The following is a 21,435-nucleotide window of genomic DNA, read 5'->3' on the forward strand; positions in this document are numbered from 1 at the left end:
GTATAATAAATATTGATATACTCTTATTTTAAAAATCTCTAAGATGTTTCAACAAGTTTTAAGAGATAAACTCAGTGTGAGAACCAGTGGTCTAAAAATCACACAAACAAAAATAAAAAGATTGCAAGAAAATCTAGAAACCTGTATTATAAAAGCAAACTATCCCACCACCAACTCTTGATCTATACTTTTACTGACCTTGAAATAACAGAGACAATACAAAGATTAACAGAAGTAATATCCATATGTCCTATGGCCATGTTTTTAGAAAAAATTCCTCTCTTTCTTTGAGACAAGGCCTAATCTACACTAGCGTTCAACTGGAGATGTTCCTGTTTCAAGAGTGCTAGATTGCAGGAATGAGTTTAAGAAAGAATGGGAGGCAGAAGCAGGAGGATCTCTGGGTTCAAGGCCAGTTTGGTCTACAGAGTCAGTTCCAGGTCAGCAAGGGCTACACAGAGAAACTCTGTCCCAAAAATATTTTTAAAAAGGGAAAGAGTGAGGAATAAAACAACTCCTAGCAGTTTTATTATAAAGGGAAGCAGATGTACAAAGATGTGGCTAAACTATAAAGCTTCTTCCTTGAACATGGGGAATGGGGGAGGAGTCTAAAATGTTTTATCCTGGAACTGGAGAGGTGGTTCAGTGGTTAAGAGCACCGGATACTCTTTCAATGGGCTAGGGCTCAATTCCCAGCACACACAGGGCAGCTTACGTTGTGGAATATTATTTTAAGGTGTGTTGCTTTTGTTTATGCTGCATTTGTTTAACTCTGTGAAGCTGTGATTCTCTGCCTGTCTAAAACACCTGATGGTCTAATAAAGCGCTGAGTGGCCCAACAGCAAGGCAAGAGGAAGGATAGGTGGGGCAGACAGAGTATAAATAGGAGAAATCTGGAAGAGGAGGAGCAATGAGAGAAGGAGACAAGGACAACCAGCAAGTCATGGGGAGGGAAGTAAAGTAAGACACACAGAAATAGAGAAAAACAAAAGCCCAGAGGCAAAAGGTAGACAGGATAATTTAAGGTAAGATAAGCTGGCTGAGTGACAGCCCCCCCCCCCCCCCCCGAAAAGCAAAAGAATAAACATCACACAACACTTTGGCATTCCAACATGGACCCGAATTTCCATGTAGGACCTGAGAAAGCTGAAAATAAAAAATAAAGACGCCGCTCCTTTAAGAGGAGCTGCTGCTGTTTAGCAGGCAGTGCTAAATAGAAACTAGAAACTGCAAGCTAAGCAAAAACTGCTTGTGGTTTCCACAACTCCGACCAGGGCGCAAGCTCTGGGCTTGGCTTTCACAACCCAATCTGAGAAGTGGGCAGAGCCAGCCGCGAGAGCATACTGAGGTTCCAGGTGTAGCTTAACAGTCTAAAGTCTGCTCATGCAATCAAAAAAGGCTAAAAGAGATGCAGTAGGGCTGGAGAGATGGTTCAGTGGTTAAGAGCTTTGCCTGCTCTTCCAAAGGTCCTGAGTTCAATTCCCTGCAACAACATGTGCTCAGAACCATCTGTAATGAGATTTGGTGCCCTCTTCTGGCCTTCAGGGATACATGCAGGCAGAACACTGAATACATAATAAATAAATCTGAGAGAGAGCGAGAGAGCGAGAGCAAGAGAGCGAGAGAGCGAGAGAGCGAGGCAGTAAAAGAGGTCAGACAGAAAAAAAAAAAAAAAACTCTAAACAGGTTCCAGTGTGTTCTACACTGGGCATAGGCTTAAGAAAGAAAATGGGTCAAGGCCATCATAGAAATAGATTAAAAGTAAGTCTTTAAAGAGAGAGTAAAAGTAATGTAAAAGAAAAAAGCCACGTAAAGATGGGAAACACAGGGAGCCTGGACCCTGTATTGTGTTGATTTTGAATTTTTTGATTGCTGTGAAAATAAGCCTAGATATTTTAAGAATGCCTTAACTTTTTAAAAAAGTCAAAAGTGTATTTGTCAAATGGAAATCAAAAATGCTTTGGAAAACAGATTTTGCTTTTGTTTCCACAGGAAACAATAGGTTGTGCATTCGTTCCATGAAACACAATCAATAAAAACTCAGAGAGAAACTGAGGTTCAACCTGAAGATCCAAAAAGCAAAACAGTCCAGTCACTGGCTCTTATCTCAACCTCAGTCCAAAATGGACTCTCAGAATGAGACTGTGTCTGAGAGCTGTCTCCTCCCGTCTCATAATCCTCTTTAGTTCTGGGATTAAAGGTGTGCACCATTGGGATTAAAGGCACGTGCCACCTGATTTCTATGGCAACTAGTGTGGCTACTGGGATCAAAGGTATATGTCAGCACTTCCTGGTCTGTGAGGCTGGCCAGTGTGGCTTTTATACTTTTCCGATCCCCAGGCAAGCTTTATTTATTAAAATACAATTGAAATGGCACTACAGTTCCAGGTTGATTTGGATCTGGTTGGATCATGGGAGACCTCCTGAAACCTGACAGGTGACATCTATCAGCAAAGGTCATAACTGTCTTCCCAGGACTTGGCCATTATCTCAGATTTTCTCTCTTCACCCACATTCAACAGGAAGCAGTCTGGAGAACACAACATCCACATTACCAAGACAAAAGGGGGTGAAGGTAGTCTTTGGTTACCTTGTAGGTCAGGAATATTTCTTATATTTAGGGGAATATAAGATAAAAATTTCAGAAGGGTAAAGGAACAACCAGAGAACCAGGAACAGAATAAGAAAAACAGATCCGTCTAATACAGAAGTTCATGAATGTAAGAAATTCCACAGCACCTTTATTTACTTCTCCATATCTTAATCTTGTACTAGATATTACCTTATCATTTCCTACAGGGAAGTCAAAAGGAGCTCAGAAGCTCTGTAACTTGACCAAAGTCATAAAGCTAGTAAAAAATAAAAATAGGGGCTGGAAAAATTGCTCAGTAGTTAAGAACTCCCTACTGCTCCTCCACAAGGCCTGAGTTCACCCACATCAGGCAGCTCACAACTGTCTGTAACTCTTGCTTCAGGAAGATTTAATATCTGGCTTCTGTGAGCAATAAATATCTCAACCCACAAATATACACACAGTTAAAACAAATCTTCGGGAAAAAAAATGTTATATACGTGGTAGTTTATGCTTGCAATCAGAGCACTAACGAAACGGACTATTTTGTAACTGAGGCCAATTTCTACATACAAAAGAAAAAAATATTCAAAACAGACAGCATATACTTAAGAGGCAAAAGGATGTAAGTTTAGGGACTACATTAAGAGGAAAGACGGGAAAGATGGGTAAGTGTGACAACTCTAAGCTGCTTACTACACCTACTTTTCTGTATGATTTACAATGGTAACATACTTATGTATTCATTTATTTAAAAGTGTTAAAAAAAATGCCAGGTATGGCGGTACACACCTTTAATACCAGCACTCAAGAAGCAGAGGCAGATTTCTGAGTGCCAACCTGGTTTAGATAGTGAGTTACAGGCCAGGCAAAGCTATACAGTGAGACCATGTTTCAAAAAGACTAAATAAATAAATGTGAAGCCGGGCCGTGGTGGCGCACGCCTTTAATCCCAGCACTCGGGAGGCAGAGGCAGGCAGATCTCTGTGAGTTCAAGACCAGCCTGGTCTACAAGAGCTAGCTCCAGGACAGGCTCTAAAGCTGCAGAGAAACCCTGTCTCAAAAAACAAAAAAAAAAAAATAAATAAATAAATAAAATAAGTAAATAAATAAATAAATGTGTTGAGATACGTCTTTTAAAAAAATTATAGTTCAGATGCTGCTTTTATACTTCTCTTTTTCAGACCTAGGTACCAAATCCAGAAGCGCTCACAATGCAGGCAGATTCTATACTGCTGACATACAGACCCAGATCCTAGGTTTGCACTCTAAATTATTTTTTAAAGAAAACTGTGCAGTGGCTTATGCAGCAGCACCAACAGTTCAAGTGTTCACAGGTTTCTGTAGCTGTAGATCTTTAGCATTCTGAACGTGCATACAACACTGGCCTCTCAGACATTACTCTGAGCTGACTGCTTTAGAAAATAACAAGGAAACAAGCACCACCTTCGCATCAGAACATCTCACACAGTAAGGTATCTCCATTTGTACCGCATCTCCTCTACCAGGAAGAAGAAATCCCTATCACTCTGCCCTAACAGAACCAAACCCTATTTATGGTTCAAACACCCTTCCTGGTCGTCATCTACACACTTAGTCACCGTTAAGAGATTTACTGTTGCTTCTAATTCCCACCTGGTTTGAGGAATAATTTATTAAGCTTGTTTTTCTCCTCTTTTGTGTCTTTTGTTGCCAGGTGTGGTGGCTCACTCCTTTAATCTCAGAAATTAAGGGAAAAAAGTAAATTATCACTGTTAGTTCAAGGCCAGCCTGGTCTACATAGCAAGTTCCGGCCAGTCCAAATTACATATAGCCACCAATGGGGACAGACACCTGGAATCTTGCCAGTAAGCCACAGCCACATGGCAATACACAGATTAATAGAAATGGGTTAATTTAAGATATAAGAGTAAGCCAGAAATTCGCTAAGCTATTGGTCAAACAGTATTGCAAATTATATAGTGTCTGTGTGATTCTTTTGTGGTCTGGGCACTAGGGAATGAATAAGTGGCCTCCACCAAGACAGTTTAGCAGTTAAGAGCATTGGCTGTTCTTGGGATCAATCCCCAGATCCCACACGGCAGCTCACAACTTTAACTTCCTTCCTTCCCAGGGGTTCCAATGCCTCCTATTTTGGCCTCTGGGCCTCCACTGAGCACACCATGGGGTATAAGCAAAACACCTATACCCATAAGAACAACAAAAAGATTTTATTTAGATCTGTCTTTTATTATAGGAGTCTACTTCAACTAAGAACTGTAAAGGGAAAAGAGGGGGGAAAATTATGTTCTTCAAAAGTACTAAGAAATACAGAAAGCTTTGAAACTAATGAAGCTCAACACAATACCACTAACTACCTCAGTGGACATCGTAAACTTCCTTTCCAAGAAATACTTTTAAAATGTGTGATGCTGGACATGGTGGCATTCACCTTTAATACCTTTTCTTGGGAGGCAGAGCGGGGGCTGTTAGGATTCAGGTATTATGCTGGCCCTGTACCTAGCAGGATGAACCCAGGCAGTACCTTGGCCAGCCCAGAGTCCTATGGCTGTTAAGCCACTGCACAGGTGCAAAGGTCCCTTTAAGAGACAAGCTCCGCCCACTGCAGGCTGGTCCTGCCTCCTCTTCCTCTCTGTATTTCTCTTTCCCTCTTCCCTCCTCTTTACCCTTCTCTCAACAAAAACTCATGACTTACGCTCTGCCTGCATGGCGTATTTGTCTCCATCCACAGCCCTTACCCACCCACCAGGGTCCCTCTCGCGCTGTTTTACAACAGGGGCAGCCTGGTCTAGTAGAGTTCCCTGTCAGCCAGGGCTATACAATAAGACCTTGCCTAAAACAAAAAGGCCCTTGGGATGGGGGATGGCTAACTGGGTACATGTCCTTGCCACACAAACCCATGTAAAACGTAGCAGTACAAATCTGCAATCCTAGTGCCTACAGCAAAATGGGCTGGAGGACAGGTTGATCCTCCGAAGCTCCTGGGCCAAACAGCCTGGTGTGTATGCAAGCAAAACACCACATCCTGTCTCAAACAAGACTGAATGCAAAAATTAACACCAAAGGTAGTCTTCTGACCATGGCACACATAAGCTTACTCACAAATATGCACAAAAGATTAAAAATAATAAAAAAGATGCTTTACACTTCTCTAACATGACTCCTAAATTCTACAGAGAATTTATGTTCTTAGGGATCTGCAACACAGACAAGTATGTCAGCAGAATTACTTTTGTTATCAAAGGAACACATGGGACAATTAGAATGATGCTTCCAGCATTTCTTACCTGATTATTTTTCTGATCCTCAAATATAAAATCTTGCTGCATGACTTCATTATCTGCGGTAGTAACAGCCACAGGCTTTGAACACTTTATGTTACCATCACTGGTATTAGCAGTATGAGCAGCAGCATCAATCCTAATAAGATTTTTAAAAAGTCAGGATCAGGCCTTTGAAACAATCAGATAACAATCATGACCTATGTTGGCTGTGGTGGCACAAGTCCATAATCCTGCAGTAAAGTAACTAAGTCGGTCAATTCAATAACAGTACTGCCATCTCTAGAAACTCTATTTCAAAGGTTCTAAAACCTTACAAACCCAACTAACTAGCCAACATAAAAACAAACTCTTCTGAGAAATGTGGAACACTGGTAAATGAAAACCCCTTAATGGCTTTTAGTTTTCTTTTTGCTTTTTTTTTATATTGTCTTTTTTTTTTTTTTCCTGAGAAAGGGTCTTACTATATATAACCTGCACGGTCTGGCCTCCTGGTCCTGCCTCTCAAATGCTGGGATTGCAGGGGAACACACTTGCTAGCTAATTCTCCAACACTAACTGTATCCCCCGCCATGCCAAGCTCAGCCTCACAAAGTCACAGTAAGAATGAAACACTGAGAAGCTAAAGATGCTCAGCTGAGGTCTTTACCTTGCCGATGCCGCAACACTGTCTGGTTCCAGGGTGTTCTCAGGCATCCTCAACTGCAACCCCTCTGGCATGCCATCTGCCTTTTCTACACCTTCCTCTGGAAGTTCTTCTATATGTTCCAGCTTTTCATCTTCCTCTTCTTCCTCAGAAAGCCCATTAACCTACATAAAAAGGAACTTCAGGATTAAATTTAATAAAATTTTAAGTCTTACTCTAAAAAAATACTGTAAATGCAAAGAACTCATTTTAAATTTCATTTCCTAATACCAATCTCTTCTCTAAAGTGTCAACTTTTTTATATCGAAATAAAATTACAGAACGTGAAAACATATACCTAACATGCACAAGATCCCAGTTTTACTCCCTAGCACTACAAAACTAAATAACAATAAAAAGTAAACAAGTGTATAAACAAGAACAATGCAACTTTTTAATTTTGCTTATGTCAAACAGCATTTCGATACATGATAAATATGAATAATGTTATAACCTATGAAAAAGCTTGCACTTAACAGTAAGAATGTTTTCATTGGGCCCAGCAGTACACGCCTGCAATTCCAGTACCAGGGAGGTGATGCTGGGAGGATTGCCGCAAGCTCCACTGGCCAGAACTACACAGAAGACCTGTCTCAAAATGAATTATTTTAAAGCTTCATTTTCTAACCACTTTTATATATCTAGTAATTTCCTAATTAATCTTACAAATCTAATACGAAAGACTTCCAGTTCCTTTCTCCATTTTCTAAGGATATTAACTCATTTTAATATTAAGTATAAAAAAGGCACAAATAACCTGCGTTTCGTGAAATACATCTGTAAATTCAGTAAATGAGAGACAGAGGCACAATTATTAAAGGTCAAGATCATCCTGGCAAATTGAGAGGGCAGCTCAGGATAAATGGGGGTGGGGGATATTCTAAAATGTTGCTTGTGGCTGGGCTGGCACACTTGTGTTTAGTATTGAGAAGACAGAGGCAGACAGATCTCTCTAGTTCCAGGACAGCCTGGTCTACACAGTAAGTTCCAAGCTAGCCTGGTCTACAGAGTGAGCTCTAGGCAAGCAAAGACACACAGTCATGATGGAGGACTCTCATTGGTTAATAAAGAAACTGCCTTGGCTTTTTGATAGGGCAGGATTTAGACAGGTGGAGTAGACAGAACAGAATGCTGGGAAGAAGGGAAGTTAGTCAATCATCATGCCTCTCCTCTCTGAGACAGTTGCCATGAAGCCAGCCACCAGGTCAAACATGCTGAATCTTTCCCGGTAAGACACCACTTTGTGGTGCTACACAGATTATTTAGAAACGGGTTAATCAAGATGTGAGAATTAGACAATAAGAGGCTGGAACTAATGGGCCAGGCAGTGTTTAAAAGAATACAATTGGTGTGTTGTTATTTCGGGGCATAAGCTAGCCAGGCGGTCGGGAGCTGGGCAGGATGAAAAGCAGGCCTGCCTGCAGCTCTCACTACACAGTCAGACCCTACCAAGGGGGAAAAAGGGGCAAGATGCTTTATGTGTTAGCTATGTTTCATAATTGCTGGCTAACTTCTGATTACATTTTTCATGAAGAAATGGGACCCTAGCTAGTGATGTAGCTCTGTGATAGAACACTAGTCTAGCATTTGCAAGGGACTGAGTTCAGTCCCCATCAAAAAATCCTGAAACAAAGGACTTACATTTTAATTATTAAGCACAAAATTGTAATTTTTAGTAGGATTTATAAAATGTCTCCATCGTCTACAAAAGCTAGCTCCAGGACAGGCTCTAGAAACTACAGGGAAACCCTGTCTCGAAAAACCAAAAAAAAAAAAAAAAAAAAAAAAAAAAAAGTCTCCATCATGAAACCAACTTTATATTAAGTAAACACTAACAAAAATGAACAACCAAGATACAAAGGGAAAGTCAATAAAACATTTTTTTTTCTAAAACAGGGTTTCTCTGTGTAGCCTTGGCTGCCCTGGAACTAGCTCTGTAGAACAGACTGGCATCAAACTCACAGAAATCCACCTGTCTCTGCCCCCAAGTGCTGGGATTAAAGGCGTGCACCACCACTGCCCAGCCAAAAACACGGTTGTTATGTGAAACCTATTTTAAGTTTGTCCAAAAGCAGCAGTTGGATGTGGTGGCACAAACCTGTAAGAGTTCAAGTCTATCTGGGCTCCACAGTGACTTCCAGACCAACCTGAGCTACTCAGCAAGACCCTGTCTCAAAAATAAATTACATCAAAAAAGAAATTATCTACAAATAACCTAAAAGCTTTTATAAATTAATACTAATCATTAAAATACTGAGCAGCAGATCTTGGGCCAGAGTCTCATCAAACTAGCCAGACAGAGACCATTACGGACAAGGGATTATGGGGTACTGGAGAGACCATTACGGACAAGGGATTATGGGGTACTGGAGAGACCATTACGGACAAGGGATTATGGGGTACTGGAGAGACCATTACGGACAAGGGATTATGGGGTACTGGAGAGACCATTACGGACAAGGGATTATGGGGTACTGGAGACCATTACGGACAAGGGATTATGGGGTACTGGAGAGATCATTACGGACAAGGGATTATGGGGTACTGGAGAGACCATTACAGACAAGGGATTGTGGGGTACTGGCCCTAACTGCCCCACTCACACCACAGCTGCACCCACAGCTAGAGATCATCCGGGAAGTGGGCATGGAGACTGTGAAAGCCAGAGAGACAGGAAGTGCTGCGAGGCTGTGTCTCCAGGAAATGTCAGACTAGCCCATAAAGTCTTACCAGCATGGCTAGCTAAATTAGACTACACAAGCCCAAGCAGGAGCTCTTCAACACTAACTGCTATCATCTGTCAGATGAAAACAGTCAGTGGCTGGATGCTGCAGCTCAGTGAAGGCTGCTTCTCTAGCACACCCAAGGCTAGAGGTTCAACCTAGGACATCTCAAAAAATTTTCTTTAAAAAGTCAATGACTGGAGCTGGAGAGATGGCTCAGAGGTTAAGAGCACTGCCTGCTCTTCCAAAGGTCCTGAGTTCAATTCCCAGCAACCACATGGTGGCTCACAGCCATCTGTAATGGGGTCTGGTGCCCTCTTCTGGCCTGCAGGCATACACACAGACAGAGTATTGTATACATAATAAATAAATATTTTTTTAAAAAAAGTCAATGACTTCAATTTGTAAATATGTTTGATAGACTCCATTTAACTTGTACTTACAAATGTAATGCCTCATCTACCAATAAAACAGCTACAAAAAAAAAAAAAAACTTCAGAGGGGGCAGTGAGCTGGACAGACAGTGTCGGCAGATAAAGCACTTACCATCAAGCTTGAGTGGACATCCTCAAGTTGTTCCCTAGAACCTATGCAGCTGAAAGAAAAAACCAACTTCCCCAAGCTGTCCTCTGACCTCCACGGGTGCCATGATACCACATCACATACATACACAGCATTTAAATTTAAAACTATTTTTTATTTAAACAATAAACATTCAGGAGCTGGAGAGATGGCTCAGTGGTTAAGAGCACTGCCTGCTCTTCCAAAGGTCCTGAGTTCAATTCCCAGCAACCACATGGTGACTGACAATCATCTGTAATGAGGTCTGGTGCCCTCTTCTGGCCTGCAGGCACACATGCAGTCAGAATATCGTATACATAATAAATAAATATTTAAAAAAAAACAATAAACATTCAGTCTACCTGTTTTGTTCCTATTTGAACATGTATCACTCCCATAAATCACTCTGGAGATGGCTCAAAGAACAGAATGGTTACAACACAAGCATGAGGATTAGAGTTCAGATTCCCAGAGCCCAAGTGCAAAGCCAGGTTAAGAATGGTGGTCCACCTGTAATCCCAGTGCTCAAGAAGCAGAGACCGGATTCCCAAAGCTATTGGCTCGCTAGACTAGCCCAATTCAGTAAGTTCTGGGGATAAGTGAGAGACCCTACCACAATATTCAAAGAGGAAGGTATTCAAGGACAGCACCAATGTCAACCTCTAGCCTCCACACACATAAGATACATATGTGTGCACCTCTGCACAAGTGTGTCCACATACATACAAACACATATGCATAACAAACATGCTAAAAAACATGCTAAAATAAGATAATTTTAGGAGCTGGCTCATTTGGATAACTCAGTTGGTCAAATGGCATGCCACATAAGCATTAGGACCTCAGTCTGGATTCAAAGATCCCATAGAAGCCAGACATGGTGATGCACATCTGTAAATCTAGCTGGGGACAGGGAGTCAGGAAGATCCCCAGCACATATAGCCAGCTAATAGAACCAGTCATTGAGCACCTGATTCAGTGAGAGACCCCCGCCTCATTAGGTAACATAAAGAGCAACAGGGAAGACACCCAACGTTGTCCTCTAGCCTATACACATATAGACATCTAACACACACACACTAACACACACACAAAAAAAGAATTATTTTTTAAAAAAAGCACTTCTATAGACAATAGCTCTTAGGAACTATGAAAGCCTTATGTACTTTATACTGAATGTATCATATTCAAGTCAATAAACCTTCCATAACCAGCAATCCCCAATATTTTCATCAACACTATTATAATCACAACTAAAAATATAGCCTGTAGGATTTTCTTCTCCTCAGTTCCAATTCCTAGCACAATCATTGAGAACTTCTCCAGTAATAACTAACTCAATTATTTATATCAGAGAGGTCATAAACGGCAGAGTAAAAAGTCCTTTCACTCCACATTAATCTTTAAAAGTTCTTCATCTTTCCTTTGTCCACTTGATCTTCTGGCTCAACAATTCTTGTTTATTCATAGTTATTTTCAACTTGTAGCTTGAAGCTGCCTCAACTTCACTTACAGAAACCTTCACCCATACTTACATCTCTTCTTTCTTTGACTGCTGCAATTCCCTTCTCTAGGGCCTTGTGAAATGCCCGCTCTCCAGACTCCAGACTGGAGAACACTGCTAGCTGCCTTCTCAACCGTACAAAGAAACACAACTGTCACTTCAAACCCCCTACTGAACTCTCATTCATCTGAAGAGCCCAATCAAAGTCCACCTGACTTTTGTCAAGTTGTTTCTCAAGCACCCCCACTCACTGTTTCAACACATCCTGCATCAGACGTCTACTCCCTTCACAAGAGTTTAACAACTAAATACGTGATTTAATGGATGACACTCCAAAACAGTGCCAAGAATAAACTTGGCTTCCTTCAATTATCAAAATTAAAATAAAAAGCAAAGAACTGCCCGACAGCCATACCTGCTAGTATCCTTAATTAACTTAAGTATTAAAGTAACTTAAACACAACTCTGCTGAGTTTGAGACTATTTTACTTGCACTCAAATACCTCATCAATTCTACTAACAAATCAAACTGAATTTACCAAACTGCTTAAAGAAAAACAAGCTTCACAAATCTGTACTTCTGTTACTTCAATCTAATCAAGAAATTTATTTTTTTTTTTTTTTAATGGGTAAGAAAGTAGATCCCAGGGGCTGGAGAGAAGGCTCAGTGGTTAAGAGCACTGGCTGCTCTTCCAGGACCCAGCAGCCACATGGTGCTTCACAAGCATATGTAACTCCAGTTTCGGGCAATCTAATACCCTCTTCTGACCTCTGAAGTCACTAAGCATACATACACATGGCGTAATAACATACACCCATACATACAACATAAAATTAAACATTTTTTTTTAAAGAAAAGAGATCTGGAGCTGGAGAAATGGCTCAGGGGTTAAGAGCACTGGCTGCTCTTTCAGAGGTCGAGTTCAATTCTCAGCAACCACATGGTGGCTCACAGCCATGTAATGAGATCCTGTACCCTCTTCTGGCCTGCAGGTGTACATGCAGACAAAACATTGCATACATAATAAATAAATCTTAGGAAGGAAAGAAGGAAGGAAGGAGGAGGAAGGGAAGAAGGGAGAAAAAGAAATCCCAGTAATCAGCAACTTGAAAAACACCTCACTACCCTACTTCTTGGAGATATTTTGATCAATATACTAATACCTTTTCTATCTATGGGCAAACCCAACAGAATTCAACGTATCTCTTCAGCCTTGCTTAATTTAAGTATCATCCTATGTAATGTACAATACGATATATTTTAAAGCCAATTTTTCTAATGTTTGAAACAATATAAAAGTAGTGACATGTAAGCAACGCTGACATGTAGACATAAGGAGAAGGCAGGACAGAAAGCCACAAAAGTATACAACAATATAAAGTATAATCAAGCATACACTGCAAATTTGAGAAGTCTATAATAAATACTAGGTCTAGCTGTCAACAATTTCGTTTTTGTTTATTCGAGACAGGGTTTCTCTGTGGCTTTGGAGACTAGTTCTGGAGCCTGTCCTGGAACTAGCTCTGTAGACCAGGTTGGCCTCGAACTCACAGAGATCCGCCTGTCTCTGCTTCCTAAGTGCTGAGATTAAAGGCGTGCGCCACCACCGCACAATTTCTAAGTGAATAATGAGGCTGGAGAGTGAAGTACAAAGGAATTTCTACTATGCACTCTGCCATTTTCCTAGTTGAACATTTATCTCAGTAATAGAATGCTTACCTAGCATGCAGAAAGACTGAGGTCCACTGCTCAGAACTACAAATAAATAATAAATGCTTTTGGCCTAGTACCTTAAAATAAGATCAAGAAGCAGGGATAAGGGTATGGAATCCAATCATACATTACATGGATGTGTAGCCCATTCACTACAAAGATAACCAAAAGAACCACCTCTAGTTTAGCAGGTAAATTATGTTTCTGTCAAGTCACTAAGAGCGCACTCTCACAACTATTTTCTAAGAAATCGAATGTTAAGTATGCTCACCTGCTCAGTAATTGAACTCAGATCATTTGATGAAAAATCTTCCTCTTCATTCTCAAAATACTCATAATAATTTTCCAGAAGTCCCGCCATTATCCTGCTCACAATTTCTTGTTCTTTCATATCTTCCACATCCGTGTAAATGCTGAGAATAAAAGCTTAAATTGAGCTGAGTTCTTAAATTAATTACAGGTAAAATGAGAAAAGAACCAGTGAGTCACTTTATGAAACTGGGCAATTTATGTCATCATTCCATACCTCAGTTTTCCCATCTGTAAAACCCACCTAATTTGTACCCTGAACACAGTAATGTTGTGAGAATTAATCAGATAGACTATAAAAATAATAAAAATAATGGTTCACCAAGCATCCTATGATTTTTGGGAAATGATATAGTGATCCCATCTTACAAATCCAATTTTTTTTTAATTAAACAAAGTTGTGAAATAACTTACTGAAAGACATCTGGACCAAAAACAGCAGCCAAAGAATTTGCAGACCAAATTTCTTCATGATGTGATGCTACATTGGCTAAAAACCTACACAGAAACTTTAACAAACTGTAATTAACAGGTGGAAGCTGTTGCAAGAGGAACCTCAACTTTCTTCCAAATTCATCTTCATTATTATAATCTATAAAACATAATGACAGGTTTTCTTAATGAAGTAAAAAGTCAAGCTCAGATATTTTGCCAGGTTCACATTACTCCACCCACGCCATTTTTTTTTTTTACTATAATTCAAAACCTCTTCACTTCCTCCAGAGAGGCCAACGCCTTAGGGCTTTGCATTTCACTTAAGTGAAAGAAGAGTTTGAAAGGGGGAGGCGGGGAAGGATTCAGCCTCGATTACTGTAGGATGTTTTCCTCACCTAATACTCACAGGCTCTAACTTTTCTCATCATACTGTCTCCTGCATGACTATACTACTGTTTCCATTTAATGCCAACTCTAAGAAGTCACAATACACTGTCCTGCCATCAAACAAGTAAGTAAGTATCAATGACAATCTCCTATATGAACAATGAAGAAAATAAGAAATGAACAGGGTGACAGGATTCAGAAAAGAACCAATCAACCTACACTGTATGGTCCAACTAAATTGAAAGGAAGGTTTCTGTTTCTCACTTGGATTTCTCCTCAAAATTTTTTGGTTTTTTTTTTTTGTTTTTGAGACAGCCTCTCTTGGTAGCCTAGACTGACTGACCCAGGCTGACCTCAAACTCAGGCAATCCTCCTGCCTTGGTGCTGGGATTACAGGCACAAACCACCCACACCTGGCTCTGGTTTCATTTTTTACCAAGTGAATGTGATTACAGAAGCTAGGCCTTGTGTTTGTTATGTCAGTGAGTTTTTACTAACAGAAATGGGGCCTTGAGAAACCCCATTAATGGATGATGGTCTAATTTTGGAGAACTTCTCAGATATACTTAAAAATGAAGTAATTTATTACTTTCATATTTTTTGTTTAATTTTTCTGCAGGTTTTTAAAATTAACTTACAGAAAAAAATGGTAAAAGATTATCTACGGTCATGATAATACTGGCCGTTTCTGGAAGATAACAGAGGTCTAAAATGTTTATCAGGTCAGGAGAGACCACTTAAATCAGCAGAACTCTTACTGCACAAGACTAAGTACCTGAGTTCAGGTCTCCAATATCCCCTTAAGAAGCCAAATGCAGTAATACACCCCTGTAATCCCGGGACCAGGGAGACAGAGGCCAGAGCTCCAAACACAATGAGAGACCCTGTCTCAAAACATGAGGAGGAAAATGACTGGCGACAACTGACATCACTCGCTGCCTCCACACACATGTATTCACACACACCAAAGTCTATCAGGAGGGGAAAGTCACAGGATTTACTTAAGATTTTTAAATGCAACAACTTTCCTATACTTTGTGATATTAGTTAACTGTCCATTCAAATACACCAGTACTCTGAAGTCATAACTGAATGGAACATGCCTGGGATTAGAGGCATAAACCACCACATGATTTTATTATTCTTATACTTAATAGTTTTATAATTTTAGTGTTTTTTTAAAACATCATACCTATAACTGGTGGAAACAATTATAAGAATCTATTAAGAGCTGGCTATGGTGGTGCTCACTTTAATCTCAGCACTCCAGAGGCAGAAGCAGGAAGGGCTTTGTGAATTGGGGGACAGCCTGGTCTACTATATAGTGAGCTTCAGGACAGCCGAACTAGAGACCCTGCCACACAAAGAACAAAAACAAAAAGCACATAGCCAAGACAAATCAATAAGTATTTGGTAACTTCTGTGAAGAGCAGAGCAAGAGAGATGGCTTATCGGTTCGGAGCGTGTGCTGCTCTTGTAGGGAGTCTTAGTTCCCTAGCTCCTGAGGATCTGACACTCTCTTGGGATTCTGCAGGATCCTGCACTCGCATATATCCACAGACACGCGTATATACATAATTTTCAAAACTATAAATTTTTGAAAATTTGGAGAGATGGCTCAGTGTGTAAGAATCCTGGCTGCTCTTCCAGAGGACCCAGGTTCAATCCATGGTGGCTTAAAACTGTAGCTCTGGTTCCAGGGGATCTGACACCTTCACAGACATACATGCAGGCAAAATACCAATGCATATAAAAATAATTAAAAAATAAAATAATAAATCTTGCAAGGCAGTGGTGGCGCATGGGCAAAAGTAGGCAGACCTCTGCAAGTTCAGGACAGCCTGGTCTACAGAGTAAATTTCTGGACAGTCAAGGCTACACAAAGAAACCCTGTCTCTCAAAAATAAATAAATAAATAGTCTTTTGGGGGTAGTTGCTTATAACAATCGTAAGCAAAATCCAATTAACACTAATTATACCTAACATCTCCAATTTATCATCACATATCACACCCACATATTTATTTTGTATTTATTATCTATTCCTCTAAATATCACCTTTAAAACTTTAGCTCAGACCAGAGGGCTAGCTCAGCATGTAAAGGCTCTTGCCACAAAGTCTGACAACCTAAGTTCAACTCCCAAGATCTACATGGTGGAAGGAGAGAACACCCATGTCTGGCACTGGCCTTCAAGCAAGCTCACGCGCACGCACACAGGCACACACTCTTCCTCTCACTTTGGCTCCAAGAGGGAAAAGAGTCTTAACTACCTTTGATCAGTGCTGGTGTTCCCAGTATAAAGCAGTGCCCTGGCACATAGCAAGCATTCAATAAACAAATGAATTACCTGAATGATACATCATAGCATATTTACCTACAATAAATAGAATTTGTGTCCAATGATCTAGACAACTTCCCAAGAGAATACCTATTTGTGTCTTTGACTCAATAACATCAATTCTAAAAAAAAAAAAAAATCAGGGAAGGGAGAGCAGCAAGACAGCCTGAGCTTAATACCCAGAACCTACATGATAGAGATCAAGTCTGGCAAGTTGTCCTTTAACTTACACAGGCATATTGTAGCGTGCACATCCATACACACAACGAAATAAACGATAATTTTTAAAAGAGATGGTTCTGTGATAAAACACTTGCCACACACACCTGATGCCTTGAGTGTTTGGGTCTCCAGAATCCATGAAGTGGGAAGGTGAGGAATGTCCACACACAAATACATACACACACATTATACACAAAAATACTTATTTAAAAATTGTAAACAACTACAAAGATCTAAGAAGCTGTCGTTGCCTTTACTATACCACATAAGACTCAAAGAGCAATGGAGAAAATAAAAAAAAAAAATCTCTGAAATTCTATACTAACTGACCACATGTCAAATTTCTAAAAGGACTGTAAAACTAATAATAAATAACTGAAATAAGAACCGACTATTACCTTGAGAAAGCTGCACCAAGTGACTATGCAAGCTGCCAGGAATGACGGGCTCAGGGAGCTCCTGCAGGAAAAACCTAAGGAGACTAATGGCTGAGGGGACGTCCGCTTCCTTAACCAAATCCACCTCTTCTCCACTGTCGTATCTCTGTCGAAGCCACTCCACTGTCTCAGCGTTCCCATTGACTTGAAACAGCCCTTGTTGCTCCAGACCTCCTATGTTGGTTCAAGGTAAGAGTTAAGCTGCACCTTGACTGCTTGGCCACACACATTCATTCTCAACTTAGAACTTTTAAGCTTTGGAAAGGCCTTCCTGGCTCCCCAGACTTGGCTAAAAAAGCAAACTGGTCATCTAGCAACACACTATCCCTGAGGGACAGTCTATTTCATCCCACCCTTATATCCATTTAAAAAGTTTCTATTACCCCCAACTAAAAATGTTCTCAGCTGGGCAATTACTAGGTAAATCAGTTTAAGAAAAATATACTAAAGCCTTACAGTTTATACTGTTCTTCATGCTTTGCATTATCCATACTAAGAAAAAACTAAATCCAAAATCAAAAAGGAATAGTTGTATTTATTACAACAAAAGCTAGCCCTCAAAGTAAGAAAATGTATACCATGTTCCTCAATATAGTCCACAACGTGGCGGACTATGAATGGAACCTCATTGTCTGGATGTCCTCCCTGCTGCAGCTCATCCAGTGGAATTCCAAATATTTTGTTAGCAAGATCGGAGTTGCAGTTACTCAAGGAAGGGGAGGAGCTCTTCCTCATATCTTTTTGCAGCCAGAAATCAAAGCTGTCTTTTCTGCCAAATGAAAGACAAAAAAGAAAATAGAAAAAGGAAAAAAAGGACTATAATAATTAACAGGCGGCACTATTTGAGTAAATACATTAAAGAAAAATGCTTTTACACCTGAATGTACACTATTTAAATATATTCTGGTTATTAGGCCCATGATACAGTCTACAAACAAATTTCAGTGTAATTACAAAAGCTTTCCTCTACTATAGAATCTGGTCTGAATGCTCTGTGATATCTGAACACTTTATTTTTTTTTTTTTGTTTTTTTTTTTTTGTTTGTTTTTCGAGACAGGGTTTCTCTGTAGCTTTGGAGCCTGTCCTGGAACTAGCTCTTGTAGACCAGGCTGGTCTCGAACTCACAGAGATCCGCCTGCCTCTGCCTCCCGAGTGCTGGGATTAAAGGCGTGCGCCACCACCGCCCGGCTATCTGAACACTTTAACAGTGTCAAAGGTCATCCAAAAGTTTCTGGAGAGTGGCATTAATATCCCAAGATAATTAAGGGCCAAATTTGCCCCAAGCAGACTTTCACTCTGAAAGTGTGGTAATAAAGCAGTTGCAGGAATAAGTCAAACCTAATCCATCTCTGAACCCTCAATTCACAAACTGGGTACGCAGAAAAAGAATCTCTCTTTGTAAACTAATGGACCTTTTTAGACATGGTCTCCGTGTATAGCTCAGGTTGCCCTTAAACTTGAAATCCTTCTACCTCGGCCTCCTAACTGCTAGGACAACCATATGTCCAGCTATCAGTCACTTTATAAACCGAGGCCTGATAAGAACAAGAATAATCATTTATTTCTATATGAGCAGCTGTAACTCATTATTTTTTTTCCAGGAAAAATGTTTAGTTCTAAGCTTCCATTTTTAGTGAGGAAAAAAATTCCAGACCCCCAAGCTAGTTCAGAAGAAATGGTTGTCTCCTTGCAGGATTGAGACCCGTAAAGCCAGGAGACAATGCCTCAAATAAGTGAGTCTCTAGTATCTGAAGTACTAGATAACAAGTAGTCCAAACTACTAACTAATCTCAATAAAAATCCATTCACTAAACAAAAGGAGAAAAGATTATCTTAAAGAAAAACCTAGGGGGCTGGAGAGATGGCTCAGCAGTTAAGAACACTGGCTGCTCTTCCAGAGGTCCTGAGTTCAATTCCCAGCACCCACATGGTGGCTCACAACCATCTGTAGTAAGGTCTGGCGCATTCTTCTGGCCTGCAGATGCACATGCAGACAGAACACCATATACACAATAAGTAACTCTTTTAAAAAGAAAGAAACACTTTTTCAAGTACTGATACGCCAGATAAAAGGTGAATCCCAAGATTTGTAAGTTTAAAACAGTAACACTGAATTAGCTGTATTAGCTAATTCATAACAAGAAACAATCCAACCAATTTTCAGGAATGGTACTTAGGAACAAGAAGATAACCATAAATTTACATAGTCTTATACAAGCAACATCTACTCTTTGATGCACTTGGTGCCAGCTAATTAAAAATCTCAAAGTTTATCAAGCAGCAGCTAACCACAAGAATCATTGATTTGCATACTTACAGAAAATTCCCACTGAGAAAGCTTACCTTTGAGTACTTAAACACCTAAGTTTAAAAAACGGCTTCTGCACCAGCTACCCTCACTGAGCAAGCATCCTTCTGTCATTTATGGTTGTTTGAGATTATGGCAGAAGATCAGCCTGTAGTTCCTCATTGAAGAAACGCAGAACTCGATCAGTGCTTCAGCAGTTAATCTACAAGGAAAGAAAACAACTTTCAATTCTCATCTGCATGTGTTTGTCTAGAGTCTTCAATCACTCCCCATTTTATTTTTTGATATAGTTTCTCACTATATTACTGACGGACCAGTCAGTCAATAAGCTCCCTGGATCCACCTGTCTCCACCACAGAATGCTGGGGTTACATGATCTAGCAACTATTCCTAGTTAGGTACTAACAAAAATCTTAAACAAAAATAACCACCACCACAACCAAAAACCCAGGTCTCACTCTGTAAACTTGGCTGACCCCAAGCTCACAGAAATTATTCTGCCTGTGCCTCCCAGTCAAATCTAATCATTCAAACGCACAAAATTTCTCAACTGTTTTCCATTGCCCACAGTTCTGTTATTTCAGGGGGAGTTATAAGCACATGTCACCCGGCATTTCTAACGCAGAGTAATGAACAATAACTAAACACTAACACACACATATGTAACACATCAAGGAGCTTAAGGAGCTAGAACAGTGATTCTCAATCTTCCTAATTGGTTGGAACCATGAAATTATTTCATTGTGACATCATAACTGTAATTTTGCTACTTTATGAATTGTAATATAAATATCTCATATGCAGGATATCTATCTCCAAAAGAGTCATGACACTCAGGTTGAGAACCACTGGGTTAGAGAGATTGCTCAGCGGGTAAAGGTACTTGCTGCCAAGCCTAATGACCTCAGCTTGATCCTTAGGACACCTATGGTGGAAGGAGAAACCCAACTCCTGAAAGTTTTCCCCTAACACCTTCCTCATACACATGTGGGGTATACACGTCAGACACACAGAGGGATAGACACAGAGACAGAGAGACAGACAGAGAGAATGAAATGAAAATTGTAATAAAGCTGAGGGTGCAGTCACATGCTTTTCATCCCAGCACTCAGGAGGCAGAGGCAGGCAGATCTCTGTGAATTTAAATGCAGCATGCTCTACAGAAGGAAGTCAACCTCAATACTATAGACATGTACTTTAAGGAGCTATTTTGCCTGTCCAAATGTCAGACCTTACTTTTGAGATAACTGACCTAAAAAATACTGACATCTAATTTCAGGGTAGACCACAACCAAGGCCTAAGAGGAACAGGACCTTAAGAAGATAACCTTATCTTAATATTTTTTAAAAGATTTATTATTTATGTATTATTGTTTATTTATTATGAATACAGTGCTCTGTCTGCACGTAACCCTGCACACCAAAAGAGGGCACCAGATCTCATTACAGACATCGTAAGCCACTATGTGATTGCTGGAAATTGAACTCAAGACCCCTGGAAAAGCAGCCAGGGCTCTTAACTTCTGAGCCATCTCTCCAGCCCCTCATAATTTTTAAGATTATCTATGTGCGCACACACACAGAAGCCAAAAGAAGCTGTTGGATCAATCCCCTGGAGTCAAATTTAGACACAGTTGTGAGCCACCCAATATGAATGCTGAGAACCAAATCTATGTACTCTGCAGAGCAGCAAGAGCTCTTTATCACGGAACCATCTTCTCCAAACAATTTTTTTTTTTCTTTCTAGAGACAGGGTCATGCTATGTAATCAAGACCTCAAATTCAAGATCCTTCTGCTTCAGCCTCCCACATGCTGGGATTACAGGCATGTGAAACCATGACTGAATAAAATAGTTTATCATTTTTATTGTTATTTAATATAAAACTACAATTTACTTGTTTTTAATCAGAAAAGGGTATTAGAGAAATTCTCTAACTTATTGTAGACAAATGGGTT

The 21,435-nt window shown here is 40.1% G+C and overlaps 1 protein-coding gene across 6 annotated transcripts in view; it reads right to left on the reverse strand.

Annotated features, from left to right (window-relative positions):
• Positions 1 to 21,435, reverse strand: part of Fam13b (family with sequence similarity 13 member B) — a 56,206-nt gene that overhangs the window by 29,419 nt on the left and 5,352 nt on the right. For 5 of the 6 annotated variants that reach the window (XM_038329657.2, XM_038329654.2, XM_038329656.2 and 2 more), the window contains exons 2-8: positions 19,514 to 19,680; positions 17,748 to 17,938; positions 17,131 to 17,343; positions 13,764 to 13,941; positions 13,312 to 13,453; positions 6,503 to 6,663; positions 5,860 to 5,992 (exon numbers count right to left, since the gene is read on the reverse strand). In XM_038329657.2, the coding sequence (XP_038185585.1) occupies positions 5,860 to 5,992; positions 6,503 to 6,663; positions 13,312 to 13,453; positions 13,764 to 13,941; positions 17,131 to 17,343; positions 17,748 to 17,904 (984 nt within the window). In that variant the 5' untranslated portion in view covers positions 17,905 to 17,938; positions 19,514 to 19,680. The remainder of the gene's footprint in view (positions 1 to 5,859; positions 5,993 to 6,502; positions 6,664 to 13,311; positions 13,454 to 13,763; positions 13,942 to 17,130; positions 17,344 to 17,747; positions 17,939 to 19,513; positions 19,681 to 21,435) is intronic. The other variant, XM_038329658.2, reaches the window with a different exon arrangement.

The sequence above is a fragment of the Arvicola amphibius genome, chromosome 5 (genome assembly GCF_903992535.2).
Source record: "Arvicola amphibius chromosome 5, mArvAmp1.2, whole genome shotgun sequence".
Classification (NCBI taxonomy): Eukaryota; Metazoa; Chordata; class Mammalia; order Rodentia; family Cricetidae; genus Arvicola; species Arvicola amphibius.